Genomic DNA, 21988 nt, shown 5'->3' with positions numbered 1-21988 from the left:
GATGTGTGTATTTAAAACATTCATCCTTGGGGAATAGTGTTCCCAAATTCAGAAACATTGACCTGGAAAATTGAGTAATTCCTTGCCAACCAAGGTTTAGGTCAGAGACAGATAAACTATGTCCCACAAGCCAAATGTATCAAGAGGCTTCTTGTCAAGATGCCTCCTCCAACTCCTTCTTTCAGCCTTCCAGCTTGCCACAGTGGCACCTGTCTAGTGCACCCAACTACCTTCATGCACAGGCATACTGCTGCCAGCATACTACTATATTTGATGTCAGTGAGTATGAAAATGAGTATGCACCAACCAACCTTCTATGTGATTCCCACCACTGAATATCCTACACCCCCTTCTTTCAGTTTGTGCTGCATCAGCTGAGATGAGTCAACATGGCTCTTCCCGTCAGATACCCAACCTCAGCTCATCTTAGCTCATCTGCCTCTCTCATTCATTTCTCCATTTCTCAAGCTGAAGCTGACCTGTGCCCAGTGGCATGTGTCAGCAGCAGGGAAAGCTGCCAGTACCAAACATAAGAAGAGCTCCGCTGGATCAGGGCAAAGACCCTTCTAGTCCAGCTTCTTGTATCTCACAGTGGCCCACCAGATGTTTCAGGGAGCATACAAGACTATAAGATACAAGTTGAGTCTCAGTATCCATGGTATACCATGGATCCAGAACCTACGTGGATGGCAAAAATCATGTTAAAGCAAATCCATTTTTTTAAAAAAGTCCCTTTGCTCAGCAATTTAAAAACAGCCTTGCTTACTTTTGTAATGAAAGACAGTGGCATTAGGGAGACAATCCATCAGTCAGTTTCTGTCCAGGCACTTAGAAAGGCTTCACTCTGAGCCAGTGACCCCTCCCTTTACCTAGAGCACTGTGCAGGGAAAGAATGCAAAGTGATTATCATTCTTTCACATATTCGGGGGGGGGGGGAAGGAAAGGGTCACTTGCCTTAGAGTGAAACCTGGAGAGGGAATGATTGATGGGTTGTCAGCTGTCTGACCTCTCTCATATTAATGAGGCTATTGTTAAATGACTTTTTCCCCTTTCATTTAAAGAGCCCTTATCAAATTGAGATAAAATTACAGGTGAAAAATCTGTGGATAATTTGGTTATACCTGTACTTGCATCCTGTTGCCACTCCCTTTGATCTGGCATTCAGAGAGTGCCTACATCTAGAACCAGGAGGTATACCCATCACAGCTTCTAACCTGTGATGGATTTTTGCTCCATAAATTTATCCAATCCCCTTTTAAAGGGAATTGCCAAATCCTGTGGCAAGAAGTTCCACAGATTAATTATACGCTGGGTAAAGAAAATTTTCTTCAGTCTTCAACAGCTGTAAATGTGACACTATTCCCTGTGAATGGGATTGTACTGGTGCACATATATGGTTAGACTGGGGTCTGTTTGGGGAATAATACTTTCGGATTTATACTGCATATACTTAAAGTTGGAGGGCAGACACAAACTTCATTACTTGAAATTTGAATGTTGTGTTGGTGTGTTCTGAATAATTTATTACTAATTTGAAATAGCCTTGGTGAATCAATTAACTTTAAAAAAAATAATGGTGATATGTGTGAGACTAACTGGGGGTCTCTGGGGAGGTGATCATAGGTTTTTAAGGGGATGAAACCCTGTTTTGTGTCTGTGTGTAGATGCTAATACCGTGATCTGGGAAGAAAAACATCTGGAGAGGGGGGATAGGAGCTTCATGATTTTAACACAGAAATATGGGTGCTTAGTAATTGTGTATGCACCATACAGTGTGATAACTTTTTCTAATTCTTATTGATTTTTTAAATTGGCAGCTGATTTATTATTGTCAGCCACCCTGAGCACTGTCTTTTCAAGAGGGAAAGTTGAGTATTTTATTAGGTGTTCATTATGGACTCCATGCAATTCTCATACCTCCTTGTGGCCCACAGAGATAAAGATTTGTGCATCCCTAAATTAGATGGAAGTTGCACTTACCTGAGTAAAATATGTTGGCTTTGGAAATGAGTGATGTGTAATGAGATTGTCCTAGAGTTTGGATGAAATTGTACCTTATATTGATTTTACTGCATTCTGACTATTCTTGTTAATTTACAGTGCTTCAGTATTTTCTTTTGTTAAATGAATGTCGTACACTGTTCCTTAGACTATCTTGCAGTAAGGCACAGTGCAGTAATACTAGAAGGGAGGTGTAACATCTCAGAAGTCTGAATATAGTTTGTACTTGTCTTGACTTTATAAAAAGCTGATGATAGAAAATCCTCACTGGAGCCAAGATGTTTTGGTGCTCTATTCTAATTTTAAGTGATGCGATCCTCTCAGCTGGTTAATGTGTAACATAGCCTGGAAAATCTGAACCAATAAATGAATCCTTAGAAATGTTCTGACAATTTGAGACTACAAGCCAGTTTACATTAAATTTGTTTTGCTTCCTGTTTAAAGTAGTTAGATGAAAAAGCTTCCCTATCCCCGGTCAGGGGTCTTTGGACAGATAGGCCTAGTACTTGCATATTTCAAGCAGCATTTGCATGATAGCAAGTAGCCAAGCTGGCAACTGTAATTATGGAAATCCCTAGACATGCGTACCTTACATGTGAAGCAATATTAAACAATATCAGCTAAATTTAATACGACTTTCATTCCTCTGTATAACAGAGAAATCAGTTATTTATTTATTTTTACTGTTACCCACCTACACTTCTCTTAATAGTTAATTAGGTTTTTGCAAATCACTGCACTCCAGGATGTGTAATTTTGCTTTGGAGAATATAAGTTATCCCTTGCTTTCTAACCCATGAAGGTGATGATTCCAGGATAATAGATTCAAGGCAGTATACATTGGGAGGCTGGCCAGAAACCCCATTTTTTTTAATCAGAGCTTTTACAAGTACAGTTTGGGCACTAATTATCTGAAATTTCAAAATATGGAATATTCTGAAATATGGAACTTTTTTGAGCACCAACGTGCTTTTTTTACATTTTTGCCTAAAGAAATAAAATCACAAACTGTGTTTCATGCACAAACCTTGTTTTATGCACAAAATTATTAAAAGTATTGTTTAAAATTACCTTCAGGCTATGTGTATAAGGGGTATATGAAATATAAACAAATGTTGTGTTTAGATTTGGGATCTATTCCTAAGATCTCTCATTATGTATATGCAAGTATTCCAAAATAAGGAAAAATCCAATATCATTTTACCTATTATGTTTGTAGCACTGGCATCTGATATGTCTGTTGGTGCAAAATATTACCTATTCAGGACCCAATCCTATCCAACTTTCCAGCACCGATGCAGCCGCCATGCAACCCCAAGGTAAAGGAACAAACATTCCACTAAATTGAGGAGGCATCCATGACTTCCCCCACACAGCAGGATGCAGTGTGCGCCCCACTGGCATGGATGCATCAGTGCTGGAAAGTTGGATAGGATTGGGTCCTCAGTATAAGAGGATTTAAACGTTATCTAGTTCTTAAATATTCACTTGGTACATTTGTTCAGGTCATTCAAAAGATGCTTGAAAAGAAAAGCAGCTGATGACATTCAAACCTGATAAAGAAGCTATGAAGATGATAAAACATGATATCATGATTGGGATGATAAAAACATGTATCAAAAGATGTTTAGTAAATCTGTGGCAGTGCATTGATTTAAGTACATCATTGTGACATGTATTGCAATGTGAAATGTTTTCAAAAACCAATCACCATTGGTTTTGGATGCTTTTTAATCTACCATAGAAATATTTCTGGGCCCTGAGATTGAGAGATTACAGCACCCTTTCATCCAGATTGCTTTTTGCCCGAATCTGTATAAAATCAACATGACACTCAATTTTCTGGTAGAGATAAAACTATTGTAGCAAGATGTTACTTTATTTGTCGAGTGTGATTTGACTTCTGTAACATGGATGTTCGCAAGAAATTTAACTTCTTCAGTGGGATCTCCATGTCCATCTTAGTCCTAACAAGTGGGTAGTTCCTTCCTCTCAGGTAGGCAGACCAGAGCCTTTTGTTCCTCCTGAGGGGAGGGACTGCCTGGACTCCCCAGACTGGCCTAGCCTTTCAGCCAAGCAGGATGGAGTCGGTTCAGCTCTGCTGAACCCTCCACTGGAGAATTCAGGGAAGGACCTTTTCTTATTTCCCCCCTTCCCCCCCTTCCAGTTTCAGCAGACTATCTTGCCTGGTATTTCTTGCCTCACCTGTTCCTACAGCAGGCTACTGCCTGCACGGAGGCTCCCACGTGGCTGCCTGCTTTAAAGAGAGCAGTCACATCTAGATTTAAATTTGGTGCCCTTCCGCGGCCTAGCCCTTCCGGTGCCTAGCAGCCCGGGCTCCAGGGCTGCCCTCACCTGACCCCAAGGCAGCCCTCCTCAGCGGAGAGCCCGCGCAACTGGCTTGCCCTCACTTGACCCCAGGGCAGCCCTTCTTGTGCGGGCGCCATGGAACCAACAGGAGCGCTCAGGGCTGCCCTTACAGGACCCAGGGCAGCCCCCCCCCGGCAGTTGCAGCCACTTAACAAGCAGAGCGCTCCCGGGCAGCCTACACATGCAGCGGCAGCTGCGCCGACAGCAGAGCGCCCCAGCGTCTTCAGTCTTCCCCCCCCTGCTCTTGGCAGGGGCAAAGCAGGCTTGCCTACGAGTGCTCCAGCCACCGCCAGCCACCAGAGCAGCTTTCCCCCACCACTGCAGGGGCGCAGAGCTTCCCCTCTTCCTTCCGAGCACCACGCGGCGGGCACCATCTTGGATTAACGCACTGAAGAGCGCGAAGACTTGCCCCCCCAGCAGGGCAGTGGTGACAGAGGCAGGCTTGCGGCGGCATTGGGGATGCCCAGCTGCTTGAGCCGCCTCCATTGACAGCAGGAAGGCAGCAGAGCTCAGGACCACATGCGCAGCGCCATCTTAGCCATACGCCAGACCGAGTCCGAATCGAACCTTGGAGGAGCGGTGAGCCCCCTGAACTGGCAGAAGCCCCCCCTTCATCCATGGCCACCCCAGATGAGGCCCCTGAAGTGCCCACCCCCTGCGCAGGTCTCAGCGCCTTAGACTGGGGGGGGAGCTCTCAAGGGCCATCCAGGACATGGTCCATGCCATGCCATGAGGCCCAGCAGCAGCCACAGGGGGGCACCCTAGAGCACTCAATGGGGCTCCAGCTCCCACCCCAGAGGAGGATGAAGATGAGGGGGACCCCCTTCCACCCCTCTAAGAGGCACCGGATGCCCTCCACACGCAGTGCCACCCCTGAACACACCCACCTCCAGGATCAGGACCAGGGCGAGGGCAGCTCCCTCGTCTCATCTGCGGAGGAGGGGGAGATATCAGGGGAAGAGGTCGAGACCCACAAACCCCACCTCTTCTACGCTGAACAGTTTAACAAACAGATCTCAGGGGTGGTCCAGGTGCTAGACCTGCAGGCCGAGCACCCTGAGGACATGGGACCCAAGACCAAGTGGACATCCCCGACAGTCTTTCCTAACCAGCAGGAAATTCCCCAATGGTTTCCCTTCCCTTCCTTCTTCCAACAACTGGTGGACAAGGAGTGGAACAATCCAGCCAAGGCGAGGGGCTCCAGCAAGCCCTCTACCAGGTTCTATAACCTGCCCCCACAAGTCATGGCCCGCCTTAAATCACTCCTGGTGGACGCTCCACTAGCAGCAATGGGATCCCCAGCCATCCTTCCCGCGGACAGCAACTGCCTACCAAGTGACCCCACAGACGACAAGGTCGAACTGGCCACCAGGAGGGGATTTGAGGCTTTCTCTAATGTGCTGCAAGCCTCCAGGGCCAGATCGGATATCCGAAAGATGGCCTCAGCTGCCGCCTTCGCAACAGACGCCACAGCAGATGCCATGCAGTTCTCAGCCAGGGCTGCTGGAGTTGCCATGTGCTGCAGCACCTGGCTGCGCAACTGGGACGTGGACGTGGCATCACACGCCAGGGTCTCTAGCCTCCCCTTTCAGGGAGCCAAGTTGATCAGGGGTGCCCTGGATGCACTCCTTGTGGAATCCAGGGGCAAGAAGAGGGTCCTGCGCACTAGAGAGAGAAAACAAGGCCCGACCAGCGGTTCCAACACCGGCCCTTTTGTCCCCCAAGAAGCTCTCAGCCTGGCACCTCAACCTCTCCGGCCCCTTTCAGAAGCCAAAGACCCGTCTGGCACCCTAGACAGCCAGCCCACAAGCCCAGAAGACAACAACCCCAGCACTTTGGAGCAGAGGGTCCAAAGTAACAATGATGACCAGCCATCCGCGTCCCACATCATCGGCAGAAGGCTGCAACACTTCGCAGGCAGATAGAATGAGGTGACCACCGACCTCCTGCCAGGACATCATCCCATGGGTCAAGTACAGGGCACTGTCCTCCAGCACCTGCTGCTGCCCTTCCAGAACTTCATCGTCTCTCAAAGGCGCAAGCGTGTGAGACTGGACCCCCTCACTCTCAAGGAGCTTCGATGGTGGACACAGGTTGGACCAAGGCTTTCCCATCCAGATACACCACGGAGCCGTCCTGTTCACGGACACGAGTCTCCAGGGATGGGGGGTCCACACCCCCGAGGAGGTAGCCCAGGGCCGCTGGCCCCAAGCGAGAGGATGGCTCCCATCAACCTGTTAAGAGCTGAAGACCATTCGACTAGCCCTGCTGGCCCTCCCCCAACTCAGAGGTCAGGATGTACTAGTGTACACCGACAACATTGCAGCAAGGGCCTACGTAAACCGTCAAGGGGGTACCAGGTCAGCAGCCCTGCAGATGGAGGCATGCAGGCTGATGCTGTGGGCGGAAAAGAACCTCAGTTCCATCAGAGTCAAGCACATCGCCAGACTGGAAAACACAGCAGTGGACTGGCTGTGTCGCCAGGACCTCGACCATTCAGAATGGAAGCTTCATCCGCAGGTCTTTGCTTGGATCAACAATCAGTTCAGTCCGATGACCATAGATACGTTCGCCAGCAGCCACAACCACCAGCTGCCGAGGTTCTTCTCCCAAGGACACTGTATGGAGGCAGAGGGGATGGACACACTCCACCAATGGTGGCCCTGAGGGGTAACGTATGCCTTTCCCCCCACAAAGCTCCTTCAGAGGGTCCTCACAAAGGTCAGGCTAGAGCAGGCCAAGGTCCTCCTCATAGCACCGGACTGGCCCCAAAAGCCCTGGTACCCGGACCTGCGGGAGTTGGCCATCTCCCCACCCATTTCCCTTCCCCAGCGCCTGGACCTTCTTTCACAGGGCCCAATCCTTCACGCACAGATAGCCAAACTCCACCTAGATGCCTGGAGATTGAGCGGAAGAGACTAGCCAGGTCAGGCTACTACCCCGCCGTCCTGGCTAGTCTCCTCCGACCAGAGAGGATCCACCAACCGGGTCTACAACGGAACCTGGAGGGTCCTAACTGATTGGTGCCAATCTCTAAATCTTGACCCAGAGAGGATCAGGGCCAAGGACTTCCTGAGCTTCCTCCAGGCAGGCCTCGACAAGGGCCTAAGCACAGCCACCCTTAAGATGCAGGTCTCAGCCTCCATTCTGAGGTCCCCCAACGGAAGGGCCCTCGGGTGTTAGAAAATTCCTGCATGTTAGAAAATTCCTCAAGGGAGTGAGCCTCCTCATCCCGCCTCCCGTGACCAGTGCTCCCATGTGGGACCTGACACTGGTGCTGAGGCCGTTGATGAGGCCTCCTTTTGAACCGATGGCGACGTGCTCTCTAAAGCTACTATCGCAGAAGACCAACTTCCTGGTGGGTGTAACTTCTACCAGAAGGGTGTCAGAGCTGGCAGCCCTCTCGTAGCCAAGGAACTCTGCCAGATCCAGGAGGACAGGATTGTCCTCTGCACCGACCCTACCTTCCTACCCAAGGTGAACTCCCTGTTTCACCGCTCACAGGAGTTGGTGCTACCCACCTTCTGCCCCAACCCTTCTCATCCCATAGAGTGGGAATGGCATGCCCTCGACGTGCATCGGGCGGTGAGCTTTTATCTCTCCAGGACCTCAGCCCACCGGCATTCAGAGGCATTGTTCGTTTCATTCCGACCCAGTGACCAAGGCAGGAAGGTGTCTCCCTCCAGCGTTTCTAGATGGGTTAGAGAGGCCATAGCCGAGGCCTACAGGGCATCTGGCAAGGACCCCCCTAAGGGCATAGTGGCCCACTCCTCGTGGGGGGGCGCCACCTCAGCTGCATTCAGGGCTCATCCCTCCCTGGAGGCATTGTGAGCGCTGCTACCTGGAGCTCACCTAACACCTTCATCAGGCACTACAAGATCAACACCTTCACATCTGGGGATGCAGCCTTCGAAGGCGCGTCCTCCAGAGCGTGGCATTATAGGCTTACGGCAGCTCCCACCCTTGAGGAGCACTGCTTGGGCACAACCCACTTGTTAGTACTAAGACGGACATGGAGATCCCACTGGAGAATGGGGAGATTTGTACTTACCGTGAATCCCCCTTCTCAGTGGTCTCCATGTCCAGATTAGTCCGCCCGCCCTAACAGCCGTAACAACAAAAAAAAAGAGAAAAGAAACGGAGGAGAAGCAGATATATATTGAACACCAGAACCGTAAGGTCAGGGGGGTGCAGTACAGCGCAGAGTAGCAATAGAACTAGGGTAAGGCCTCGCACCACCTGGACCCATTCTGCACTCTTCCCCCGAGCTAACACGCAATGCAGCACGTGACATCAGATGTCCGCCACTACAGTGCATCTGGAGGGACACGAGACACCTGGCATCAGGGGTGGGGCTGTGCAAACATGGACAGTCTGGGGAGTTGAGGCAGCCCCTCCGCTCAGGAGGAACAAAAGACTCTGGCCTGCCTACCTGAGAGGGAGGAGCTACCCACTTGTTAGGACTAATCCGGACATGGATACAACTGAGAAGGGGGATTCACAGTAAGTACTAATCTCCCCGTTTCAGGATATTGATGGTGATATATTGGATAGAAATTTGCAACAAAGGAGATTGCTGGGACAAATAATTTTACGTGAGTGTGAGTGTGTTGGGGGGGGAGGGGGAGAGAGGTACCAAAAGATGTGTGTGTTCTAGTCTGTAAAGTATGTACTGGTAAGAAAGCATGCACAATATTAAATTAGGAGGAAAGATCACATGAAATTTAACAGGGATTTGTTCCAAGTCCTGCACTGATAATATTTTATTGACATTGAATAAAGGGTTACAGATATAGGCCGGCATTGTGTTGCATGCTAGTTCTATGTCCAATGCAACATGAGTTGTGCAAATTCAGAAAGAAATGCCAAAATAAGTGAACTGTGCTTGAAAAGGTGTTGCAGCCTCTGATGGAATTCATTTCCTGCATATTCTGAATTATATCTCATAGTAGTGTAAGGGAAGGAAATTTCAAACCCCTGGAAATAAAGCAAGGCTACATGAGAGAAATTAATAAGACTTTAGGGGTCTGATTAGTGTCTGTAGTAGTGCAAGTAGTTAATGGCATGGGACATCTGCAAAAAAAAAATGGAGTGTTTCTTCTATTTGTTATATTATCCTTTCATTAAGATAAACGGCTCCTTGTTGACAGACTTCTTGACTGACTTCCTGGAGTTTAATAAACATAAGTACTGCAGCTAAAACTGTCCTCTAGTTTGCCATGATGGGGATGTCAGGCAATATTGTGGAGGCTGCCGAATAACAATGCCCAAGATATTTGTTAAGAATTTTATATCCTGATTTTTGACCACACCAAAAATAAACCACGTAGAAATCAATTACTTGATTTCTTGAGCTAATGCACATTTAGTATTTTTGCTTGGAGTGGACTATAGAAAATCAAAATACTTTTAATATGATGCCACACAGGGATTTTTGTTTTTGGACAGTACTCTGTATTATAGATGTCTCAATTTCATACTAGGCACAAAGTTGAAAAATCAGTAAGATGGTTAGAGATAAGCCAACAAATATGGACTATCGTGCAAGCTCTAGAGATTTAGTTAATCTGACCTAGATGTTCTTTTGATGATTGAGAACCTACTAGATGTGAAAACACTTCTCAATTTCAAAATGAAAAACAAGAATGTCGACTGTATAACTCATTGTCCCTGTAGCGATGGGCACAGCAGTCATTTCTGAACAGAGGAGGATTTGCTATATAAAGTTTTCAGCTCTTGAAGCCGTTTAGATCATTGGCCCTTGGAGCAGCAATGATAATGAAAGTTGGAAGTGAATGCCACATTTGAGTTTTGTCATGTCACAAAGAGGATTATCTACAGATGCAAGTAACATACTTCTCTGCTTTTAATTTCAAGGGGTATTTTGTAAAAGATGTTAATTGTGTTTTACCTTCACCCCTTTTTCATAAAACTACGTGGGAAATGCTCAGCTTGGAAAAAGAAAAAGTTACAATTGCATATTAAACCAGCATGCAATACTCAATAATTTTTTTTTTGCCAGTGGCTTGCATACTATAAAATTATATATGTGGGAGCCAAATCCACATATCCCATATCCATGGATTCACTTATCTGCGGATTGGGTCCAGGGGGCCTCCGCGCCCCCCATGTGTGCTCCGTCCAGAGGCAAGGGGAGCTCTGCTTCTTCACCTCTGGAGGGCTATCTGAGTTCAGCAGAGGCCATGCATGCCCATCCATAGCTGGGCTGAGACTTAACCTTACAGTAGAAGAAAAGTGACTTCTGTCATGGGACCGCAGACGGACATGTGGACAGATGAGGTTCAGATGACCCTCCAGAGGTGAGGGGAATACTCCGGAGGCTGAAGGGCGACATTTACCTGTATCCGTGGTTTCACTTAATTGCAAGGGGTTCCGCAACAACCCCCATGCAGATAAGGGGTCACGTCTACAAGCAGCTGATTTAACATAAGAACATAAGAACAGCCCCACTGGATCAGGCCATAGGCCCATCTAGTCCAGCTTCCTGTATCTCACAGCGGCCCACCAAATGCCCCAGGAAGCACACCAGATAACAAGAGACCTCATCCTGGTGCTCTCCCCTACATCTGGCATTCTGACTTAACCCATTCCTAAAATCAGGAGGTTGCGCATACACATCATGGCTTGTACCCCATAATGGATTTTTCCTCCAGAAACTCGTCCAATCCCCTTTTAAAGGCGTCTAGGCTAGACGCCAGCACCACATCCTGTGGCAAGGAGTTCCACAGACCGACCACGCGCTGAGTAAAGAAATATTTTCTTTTGTCTGTCCTAACCCGCCCAACACTCAATTTGAGTGGATGTCCCCTGGTTCTGGTATTATGTGAGAGTGTAAAGAGCATCTCCCTATCCACTCTGTCCATCCCCTGCATAATTTTGTATGTCTCAATCATGCCCCCCTTGAATTTCCTTGATTTGAATTTCCTTGATAGTTATTTAATTTTTCAATACATATGGTCTAAAATCATTATTTCTGTAGTAGTGCAAATATAAAAAGCTACAAAACAGCATCCTAGTGAGGGGTTTTTCAAGCTATTTGTTAACTATGGTTGTTAGAGTAGCATGGGGTCGTGGTGGTGGCGGCCTGCTTCGGGACCAGTACAATTCTGAGGGAGGAAGTGCTAAGGACACTAGTGTCAGTCATGCATATCCTCCTCGTTGAAATGCACAGGCAGGCATTTTTGCTACTTAACTATTCCCCTCAGCGAACAAACATAAAGAGATCAAAGGCTTCTCATCCCAAGTCTTCTTTCAAACAAAAGGGAAAATAAAAAAATCGAGCGTATAACGCATAAATAAAGCTGTTTAAAGATCTCCAGAACATTTTCCCCTTAACATGGACATTGGAGCCCTTGTATTCATTTTAAGGAATGGGCAAGAAATTTTCCTTAGAAGGAGGCGGGATGGTGGAGAACCATGCTTTGTACCTTCTCTCAGCTATGCCAAATTATGTAGGTGGAACTGTCCAAAGAAGCAAGTGATTGTCTTCCAGTATCCCCTTCCTTCCCCTGGGACAAGGCCCTAGCTGATGAGACAGTGATTTGTCAGTAGCTGAGAAGAAACAAGTAGCTTGGTATTCATCCAGGCACCTCATGGTACTCTAGGCAGTATAAGTGGAGCCAGAACAAAGCAGAATGAGATGAAACAAGCCAGAATTTTGTGTGTGTCTGTAGTGCCAGTCCTGGCTCGCTAAACAAATCATGGTTAAAATAAACCATAGTACAGGTCAATCCTCGGTATCCACAGGAGTTCCATTCCCAGAGCCCCTGTGGATGCTGAAAACCATGGATAATCAAATCAGCTGTCCAACCTCTTTTCTGAGGCATGGGGAGGCCATATGCAGTTCCCCTGCACCTCAGAATGCCTGGTTTCTGCAAAAACCGGAAATGCCTGCCAGAAGACTGTGGTAGAAATTCTGAGTTGTAAGAAGACCCTGTGTGGCCTCCCCGCATTTCAGAACTTGCCCATGGTACTTGCTCATTCTGAACTTGCCCATGAAATGTCTGTAAATTCAAATAATTTGGCTTCATTTACATTTATATTCCACTGTATCAAGTTGGTTTGGCAACCTGTTTATTTTAACAGAAGGTTTAAACCAGAGGTGTCAAACTCATTTCATACGGAGGGCCACATAGCATTCATTATGCCTGCTGAGGGCCGGAAGTGATGTCATTAGGCAAGAAGTGATGTCATTAAACAAGTCATAACAAAAAAGCCCACTTTTTTCTCACTTAGGAACTCATTAGCTGCAAATGACAAAAGAGAAAATATACAAATCTTGATCATATTTCAAGCTATGGGAGAGCCCAATTTTCATGTGGGCTGCCCTTTCAGCAGTAACACCTCAGCACTACACAGCAGCTGAAAGCCTGAGGGCCGTATAAAAAGCTTCCATGGGCCACATCCGGCCCCCGAGCCTTATGTTTGACACCCCTGGTTCAAACCATAGAACTGTGTTTTTATTGAAACAGTTGTGGCATATTTGACACCCTTAAGAAGTTTTTGAAACTGTTCCATCCTATCTCTGACTGTTCTTAAAGTAAAAGTTAATTACTAAAATATACATTCTGTGGGCCTGTTCAGTTGTTGTTCCCCTACCAGTGACTTACAGTATAATAACATAACTCATTGCATTTAATGAAGTATCCTAAGTAAGCTAATGCTTGATGGTTTCTTTTGAAAATCTTGTATTATAGACACCTGGCTTAAGAGCTCGACCAGCCCGGTTACAGTGGTTTGCTGAGAAGTGTATTACAAATAATCAGGTATATGTATTGTAAAATGGCTTTATTTGTATTAACATGCCAAGAACTCTTCCAACTGCTGTTTTAAGTAATTCTTAGAAAAAAGACCTCTCACTTTCTGTGTATGGCTGGCCACTGACTGACTTTTAATCAGGTCGGTGATGTGTGTTTGTCAACAGCATGCTGCTGTGAGATGGGAGGTCAATTGCCACTACTTTTCTCTCTCCGAAATTCAAGGTTCACTAAATTCATTTGGCATTTTCTCTAGAAAGTGCTTCTAATACAAGCCCAGCTGCTGCCATCTCCTGCTGTAGAAGTCAGGCAAGAAGGGAGAGAAGCTGTTCTTTCTTTCCCCCTTGGAAAATTTGAGGGACTATAGTTTTCCTCTTTATTAGCTTAAATTCTCCAAGGTAGAAAGGTCCTTTTTTGCTCTTTTTGCAGCAGAAAATGGAAGCTAGTGAAATGCAACTGGCACTTTCTCCAAAAGCCCAGCATGCAGTAGGGAAGCCACCTTTCCTTTCCTCCATGGAAAACTTGGGAAAGGGGAGATGGTTTCTTTTCATTCCTGCTTGGCTTTGGCAGCATGGCAGGCAGTACTGCCTGCATCTCATTTCTCTGCACCTGCCTCCCAATTTGGAGGTTGAAGTAGTTGGATGAAGCCACGAACAATGATTTGGCAAATAACCCACTTAAAATTTATATACATGCACCACTTGCTTGACAGGGATGCAGAACAGCATCCCTGTCGTCAAGCAGGGCGTGATGCTATGCGTGCTACCTCTGCAAAACTCAGAATGCCTGAATCACATGAGAGACATGACTTCCTCTTTCCTTCGGGAAACCAGAAATCTTGTCTCTCATGCGATTGGGTCATTCTGAGCGTCGTGGATGCACATGGCCTCTGGGAGGCTTGGAAAAGCCTCTGGAGATGGGGAGCAAAGCTCCCCTCTGCCTCAGAGGCTTGGGGGGGGGGTGTCACTTCTGTCACATAGGTCATGTGACCTGCCACTGTCCAGAAGGTCATTAAGGGGCACACTCCTGTATTCATTTGGTCCTGTTAAAGGGACAAAGCATCAACCTTCCTCTGTACTGGTCACTGACAACCTTGTTTCACCATTTGGAGTGCTGTCTCTCCTCAGGGAGAAGGTGCATAACTGGTGCTTCCCTGTATTATGTACATTGAAATCATGGGGTGAATCACTGAAACAATATCGGGAAGAATTATTTACAAACTGCATACATCATGTATGCATACAAGATTTTCATTTTTAGATAGTTTGTGGCCAGTATTCTTATGACAACTTGTACACATGCAAATTATTATTAAAATGTTAGTTCAAACCTAGAGCATGCTGCCATTCTACTTCCCAAAGCCACATGTTCCTTAACTCTGTTTCTGCTTTTTCAGTCTACCTATTCATTGCCACTGTGCAACGTTTGTAGCTAGTGAGGAAATTGCATGATTGCCAGAAGATGCGTATGCACTAAATCTCCTAAAATAAACAGCATTTTGATCTAGCTTGCAAGTATTATAAATGTCATTTTTTTGTTTCATTTTTCCTTTTAAAGGTTGAAACCCTGGAAAACCTGGTAGAAATGACTCAAAAACTATTTGAATGTGATAGAGATGAAATGTATTACTACTTATTAAAATTGTGCAGTAAGTACATGTGTGATGTGTTGTGTTCCTGTTGTTATGAGTGGAGGAATGCTCAGTTGTTAAGTGCTTCTTCCTTCAGTCCTGAATAAAAATTTTTGAGCAGTTCCAAAGTAATAAGATGTCACTGTGCAACTGTTGACATCACTTGCTCACTTTTAAGAGAGATACTGAGAACTTGTTTTAATCAAACAAGAAAAAGGTATTGTTAACTTATTAAATCTTTATAATGTATTATTACAAGCAGAGTATGGAACTTATTAGGTTTTCCCATGCTGTGTTTACCCTAATCAAAACTCACAGGAAGTCTGAATTGCTATACATCTCTCATTTCATTTGAATATGAGTGGGGGTCTGCAGCAAATAATATAGGCACTACTTTTTTTCTTTCAGTCTCTACATTCTGCCCCCACCCTTTGCCACCCACCCATTTACTTTGCCACCCTTCTTTCTCTCTCTTTCTCTAACAGAGAGCAGACATAGGCAGTCAGTCCTTCACTGGTCCTTTTTAGAAAAGCCAAAAATATGCTCAACTTGCTTCAACTTGCTTTCCCTCCAATGTGCAAGGTCAGAGTAGAGAAGTAGACAGTCATGTGAAGCCGTAGTGCACATGCACAGTACCTATTTGAGGTGGGGTTATTTTGCCCCCCTTGGGTAGAGGCATCGCCAAAGTGCTCTCTGTTTAGGTTTAGAAGTTAATTTGTGGTGCTGTTCTTCCAAAGGAGGGACAGACTCCTAAAACGTGACTAATAAGCCAAAACTCCAAGAAGCTCAGTACTGCCTCACCACTGGCCTTCAATCCCCCAACATGCCCGTTCTTGCTGTTATCCACAATTGCTCTGGATGCAGCAGGTCAAAATTGTAATGTGCCACATGGGTTCCCTCCCCCCTCCAAAGAGGAAGACAGTAAGGCAAAGTGGCTGATAGGAGTTGTACATTTTTTAAAAAACAATTTTCAGTTTATTTAGAGGCAAACTTGAAGCAGTTCACCTGTCTTTGGTTTAGTTTTGTGCTACCTTCCCACCCCCACCCCCCACATCTGTGCAGCCTCAACCTTTTGCTTGTTTGTGGAACTTCTGTTTGGTCTACAATCCTATTTGTGTTCTGGGCATTTCATCTTCTGTAGGACAACCTGTGGAACAGACATTTGGTCTGATGCTATATTCTTCACTGCAATTTGGGCATGGGGGTGGGGTGTGGCTTTAAAAGACATAATTTCAGTAACTTTCAGCTAGAAGCGGCCACAGTCATCAAAGATTAGCTAAGGATGGCACTCTCAATCTCTGCCATATACCCTTTTTGCTTGATTCTTGCACAGTGGATAAGTTGGTCACTACTATGCCCCAAAGTCTTGTTTAAGATTACGGCTTCTACTTTCACCCAGCTATATGTATTGGGTTTTCCTTTTTCCTTGTCCTACTTTCAGGCTTAATTGAATCTTCAGTTTAAAGACACCTGTAACATGTTTCTTTTCCATCTGGAGGGCCTGTGGTCGGGCATTTCCACTGATAAAGCAGATGGGAAAGCACCTGTGCATTTAGTTCAGTGCTTTGTCCAAAGGTGAAATGTAGTTTGTGCATGAACTGTATTCTAATTTACCAGTTAGTTTTTCTTTCATTTTTAGAGTGTTAACTTGAACGGGGAAACATTCTGCAGTTGGCTTACTTTGGTTGAATGATAATTGAAGGTTTTTGTAAACCACCTGTTTGCCTCTGCATAGGTAGTATTTATCTCTTGAGGAGTTCTTTAAAGAAAGTTGCCATTTCCCATCATTGTGTAGTACTAAACCATGTCTCAGAAATTCAAGAATCATCTGTGTAATTTCTTCCTTTACTCTGAAGTGCTGTCTTGTTTTGCTGTCTACAAAAAAAATTGAAAAGATGTTCTTCTTCGCTATATACATAATTGCTTTCAATAGAAGATAGCCAAATGCTTTTGCAGACTCCCAAGGAATGTCTTCCACGTCTTTCATAATCTAACCAGTATGTGGGCATTTTTTAAGCAGGACAGTGTTGAGAGCCTCATAGGGCTGGGTGAATATATTGGGGCACAGGTGGGAAAGGAAATGTTGCAGTCGTATCAAACTAGTGCAACATTTTGTCATACTCTTTATTTTATGGATCGAGATATAAAATCCTTATAGCAGTGGTTCTCACACATTTAGCACTGGGGCCCACTTTTTAGAATAAGAATATGTCAGGACCCACTGGAAGTGATATAATGACCAGAAGTGACATCATCAAGCAGGAAAATTTTGAACAATCCTAGGCTGCAATCCCACCCACACATACCCAGAAGTAAGTCCAATTTACTAACATTGTTAAAAGAATTAACAGAGCAGCTTGTTGAAAGTACAGGTCTGTAACATTGCCCCAAATGCAGTCATATACCATGGTAGCCTCATCTAATATATTAAAAATAAAACATTGAAATGAATGGGGACCCACCTGAAATTGGCTTGCAACGCACCTAGTGCGTCCCGACCCACAGTTTGAAGAACACTACTTTATAGATATGGAACTCTAATGACCGCAAATTCCATGCTAATGAAGGAAAATAGAGGGTGCTCTCACTTGTCAAACCATAATTTGGGAATATAGCTAGAGGCCATTTTTTCAGTTATGAAATATTTTCCTTTGTTAGCAGATAGGTACACACAGATTCAAAACTGTAAAAGGCTACAAAACTCGGTTTGCCACATTTCTCTGCCAAGCCCACACTTGGCCTTCAACTCTGTGTATATATACACACACACACACACACACACCACAGACCTAATGGTTTCTCTTTTATTTCAAGTGTATATAGAGTTGTGTATTGTAGTGGTTCGAGGAACACTGTAAAAGTATTTTATGACTAAAGTGCAGGCTAGAGATTTAACAAATGTGCTGAGGGTAGCAGCTCATGCATCTGACAAAGTGGACTATAGTCCATCAACATTTATGCCACAGTAGATCTGTTAGTCTTAAAGAAGTGAAAAGATTCTCTGTTGTGTTTGCTGCAACAGAATAATTCCAGCTATCCCTCTGAAATTGTATTTCGGGTATCAGATTGGCTTGTTTTTATTAGCAACTTAGCAGCCTGGTGTTTTGGATTCCTTCACCTCGCCTTCTAATACAAGAACGTACAGTTTCTATCTGTCCCAGCAGTGTATTCATCTCTTACACTTGCAGAAAGAATGATCAACAGAGAAAAGGCCAAGAAGCTTGTTGTACACCTTACTCAGTTCTTCATTGCTTTTCATTTTCTCAGCAGCCACTAAAGTTTAAAAAAAAATGTAGTTAGAACTTCATTCTAGCTTTACAAATACAGTTTTACCATAATAAAGCAACTGGGCTTCAAAACACAATCTTCTGTCAATAGGGGGAAGTCATCATCCTTTCCAATAGCAGCCTGTCTCCCTCCAATTGGTTGATCACACTTACAGCATGTCTGCTGAGAGAAGAAATCTAAGAAGATAAATTTTATCAAACACTGTCACACAAACTCTTCAGTCAGCAAGAAAAGGCAGACTCAATTCCACCTACTCAAATGGAAAAATTTGCAGCTTTGTCATTTCCAAGACAAAAAAAATGCACTTACATGCTTCTAACCCTTTTAGGAGAGGGCGTGCAGGGCGGGGGCACAGATCCAATCCACATTTAACTGAAACCACAGATATGGGATCTGTGGATTTGGGTGGCCCCTTGTACAGAGAGTGCTTTTGCTTCTGTTACTGCCAGTTAGTGCTTGGGACCCTATGAAGAAAAATTTCATGCACCTGATGAAATGGCCTCTAGCCACAATAAATATTTTAGACCCATTCAGAGTTTAGGGCAGCAAGTTGATGAATCATACTTCCTTTTGCATTTTAAAATCCAAGAGGGTTTGACTTCGGGCAGTCCAATCCTGAGCTGCCAGGAGCTGCGGGACCTGGCGGCTCCAGAAAGGGCTCCCACCAGATCCAGAGCTTCCTGTGCTACTGCGGGAGCCTCCTCAGGAGATGGGGACATTTGTCCCCTTCCTCCGAGTAAGTGAAGCAGTCCCGCAATGGGACTACTCATTTCAACGGCAACTGTTTGGTCGCCGCTAAAGTGAAGGCGCTTGTGTAGGGCGAGCAGCCCTACCCGAGCGCCCTGGATCCGGTGGAGTTAGGCACTGTGGACCGCCTCTCCCCCGCCCTTGGGAACACCCCTGACCACGCCTCCCCCTTCCCTGAAACGCCTCCCCTATGCCCCTGGAACGTCCGCGTTCCGCAGCCCGGCGGTTGCAGGCACCGCTGAGCTGCGGAACGCGGGCACCTGCCAGGCGGTGGCTCAGCGCTGGCTGGAGCTGAGCCACCTCCGGCAGGAGCCCGGTGGTAAGCCCTGCAAGTGTGCCTTATGGCACGTTTGCAACTGGTCCGCACCACAGAGGCGCGGCGTGGACCACAGGATTAGTAATGCCATTTTAAAATCCAGATGTGTTTTATAAATTAGTAGGAACCATCTTCTAATCCAGATTCAATATTGTTTAAAAGTAGCTGACCCCAAAGGAAATATTTCAATAGTTAAAATATTTTTATTCAGTAATAGGTGGATCCACTTCAGGAATAGTTCAAATTCACCTTGTATCTAGAAACAAACCTGCAATCAGTCCACAACCTTAAGGAAATGTTGAGGTTACTTCACAACTGCATCTGGAAGAACAGCTAGAATAATCTTCCTTTAGAAAATAGAGTTCTGTGATATAGGAGGCTTTGACTATACAGATGATGTGCTTCCTGGAAACTGCAGTTTTCAGCATTCTGTAAGCCATTTCTGATAAGCTTCTGCTGGTTTTTAGGTCAGGCCATCCAAGTCAAAAGATCTTGTAAGCCTTTAATTGCAGATATAATATGAATATAGAGGGGATGGATATGATCTAGATCCATGATCAACCCATAGCTAAGGTTAGAAGAAGCTACCACTGCCCTTGCAATATTGCTTTTGACACCTAGCTCAAGTGATTGTTGCCCAAGTTACAGGGTTTCTGTGCATATCTGTATCCAACCCTATGTTTCCTAAACTTCTGAAAGTCGAGGCCCTTGTTTAATTGAGTTGAAACTGGAGTTCAAATAATAATAATAAATAATAAACTTTATTTATATCCTGCCCTTCTCCCTAAAAGGGACCCAGGGCAGCTAACAACATATAAAAACACATTTAAAAAACATAAATTAAAACAAATAGCAGATAAAAACATTAAAAACACATTAACAGCGACCTTAAAAAACAGTAATCAGATTAAAAGACAGAATAAAAAGAGTACAAAAGGGCAAGTTACAGAGGAATCAGACCTGTAAAAACTACAAAAAGTGTAAAAAATGTTTAAAAGGCCAAAGAATCAGAAGGCTTGTGTAAACAGCAGTGTCTTCAGGCCTCGCCGGAAACTCTCAAGAGAGGGAGCCATTCTCAAGTCAAGGGGAAGGGAGTTCCATAATGTTGGTGCCACTACTGAGAAGGCCCTATTTCTTGCCGCCGCCCCACGTACCTCCTTAGGCAGCGGCACTTGTAAAAAGGCCTTCTCTGATGACCTGAGAGGGCGAGCCGGATTGTACGGGAGTAGGCGGTCTCTAAGATATCCTGGCCCAGAGCAGTATAGGGCTTTAAAGGTCAAAACCAGCACCTTGAATTGGGCCCGGAAACGAATGGGCAGCCAATGTAGCCCCCGGAGAAGCGGACTGACAGTCAAACCGCCTAGCTCCAGTGACCACACGGGCTGCTGCATTCTGTACTAATTGCAGTTTCCGAACCGTCTTCAGGGGCAGCCCCACATAGAGCGCGTTACAGTAATCTAACCTCGATGTCACCATGGCGTGGATCACAAATCTCTCTAACATCTGGAGTAGAATTGTATGAATTGTAGGAGCATGCCCCATATTTTTGCAATTTCCTTCTAGTTGGAAAGATGCAAGTTTAAAGCACTGACCCATTTAGAGACTACAATTGGCCATCTCCTATGGGTTGGGTCAGCCATTTAATTTCTATCTTTTGGCACACAGTTGGGATTACTAATCCATCCATTGAGTATTCTTGCTGACTGTATCAATGTTGAAACATCCATATAAAATAGTTTGTTTTATACGGTGGGTTGAATCCAAGGTTGCCTTTCTGTATGCAGAACAGCTTGTTGTTACAGTTGTACAGCTGAACAGCTGTAACATACTTTCTCCCTTTTTTAAATTCTTATTTTCACTCTTCAGGGGAAAACAATGATTGGCAAAAGGCTGACACCATTTGGACTAAAATGCAGGAAGAAAATACCATTCCCCGTGAAAGAACTTTGAAGTTACTAGCAGATATTCTTAAGACTAATAATCAGGAAGTACCATTTGATGTACCTGAGGTAATTTAGATTTGTTTTTTGTGGTGAAATACATGTTAGAATTCTCTCTTGTTACATTGGATAGCAAGTGGGTGTATACTGGGAAAATGTACATATAACTCTAATTCATTTCTTTTATAGAGTTGGTATGATGAGACTGTCGGTTCCATCCCTTCAAACTCTTTGTTGCCTGCTGTACAACCTAATCTTCAGAAGCAAATATTCATACTCTGCAAGAAGGGTAATGCTGAAGGTAAACGAATGCTACATTGTTGAAAGCTTTGAAGAAATATACTTGCTTCTTCATTACAAACCATGAAGTCTACCTTTGTTCCTCCAGAGGAGTACTGTACCCACTCTGTTACAAAGTTAATACTCCTGAAATAATAATACTCTGAAATAATACTGCAGAATCTCAATGCCAAAGTTTTGGCAGACTTGTATTTCTTTTAGAGCTGACTCCAGACTCACAATACATAACTGTTAGTACTACAGTTGTCACTTCCCATATTCATGGATTTGGTTTCCGCTATTTTAGTTATCCACAGTTCTCCTGTTGTGCTCATGACGCACCTCTCTGTGTTTGCAAACACTTGCAAAGCGATGCTAATGGGAAGTGTACAGCAAAGGCCCTTATGAACATGGCCCATGTGCCACCTGGGGCCAGGTTTGCAGAATGCGCCCCCCCCAAGAATTTCACTGCTGCCCTTTCATGTCTGAGGGGCTACCAGAGGACCACGGGAAGACCATGTAAGGCTTTTTCTGGCCCTCCAAGGCCTCTGGATGGCCTAAAACCCCACTTCTGTTTTTTTTTTGGGGGGGGGGGAACATTGTCCCGGCCCTACAAAGTCCTTCCAAGGGCCTAAAATGT

General features: G+C 45.1%; 1 protein-coding gene across 2 annotated transcripts in view; it reads left to right on the top strand.

The window, feature by feature from the left end:
• LRPPRC (leucine rich pentatricopeptide repeat containing) overlaps window positions 1-21988 on the top strand; it is a 146827-nt gene that overhangs the window by 90708 nt on the left and 34131 nt on the right. For both annotated transcript variants that reach the window (XM_066624545.1, XM_066624552.1), the window contains exons 26-29: window positions 13089-13157; window positions 14706-14796; window positions 20996-21138; window positions 21259-21370. In XM_066624545.1, coding sequence (XP_066480642.1) covers window positions 13089-13157; window positions 14706-14796; window positions 20996-21138; window positions 21259-21370 — 415 coding nt within the window. The remainder of the gene's footprint in view (window positions 1-13088; window positions 13158-14705; window positions 14797-20995; window positions 21139-21258; window positions 21371-21988) is intronic.

This window comes from Tiliqua scincoides, chromosome 1 (genome assembly GCF_035046505.1).
Source record: "Tiliqua scincoides isolate rTilSci1 chromosome 1, rTilSci1.hap2, whole genome shotgun sequence".
Lineage (NCBI taxonomy): Eukaryota > Metazoa > Chordata > Lepidosauria > Squamata > Scincidae > Tiliqua > Tiliqua scincoides.
This window is presented reverse-complemented; position numbering and strand designations above follow the sequence as displayed.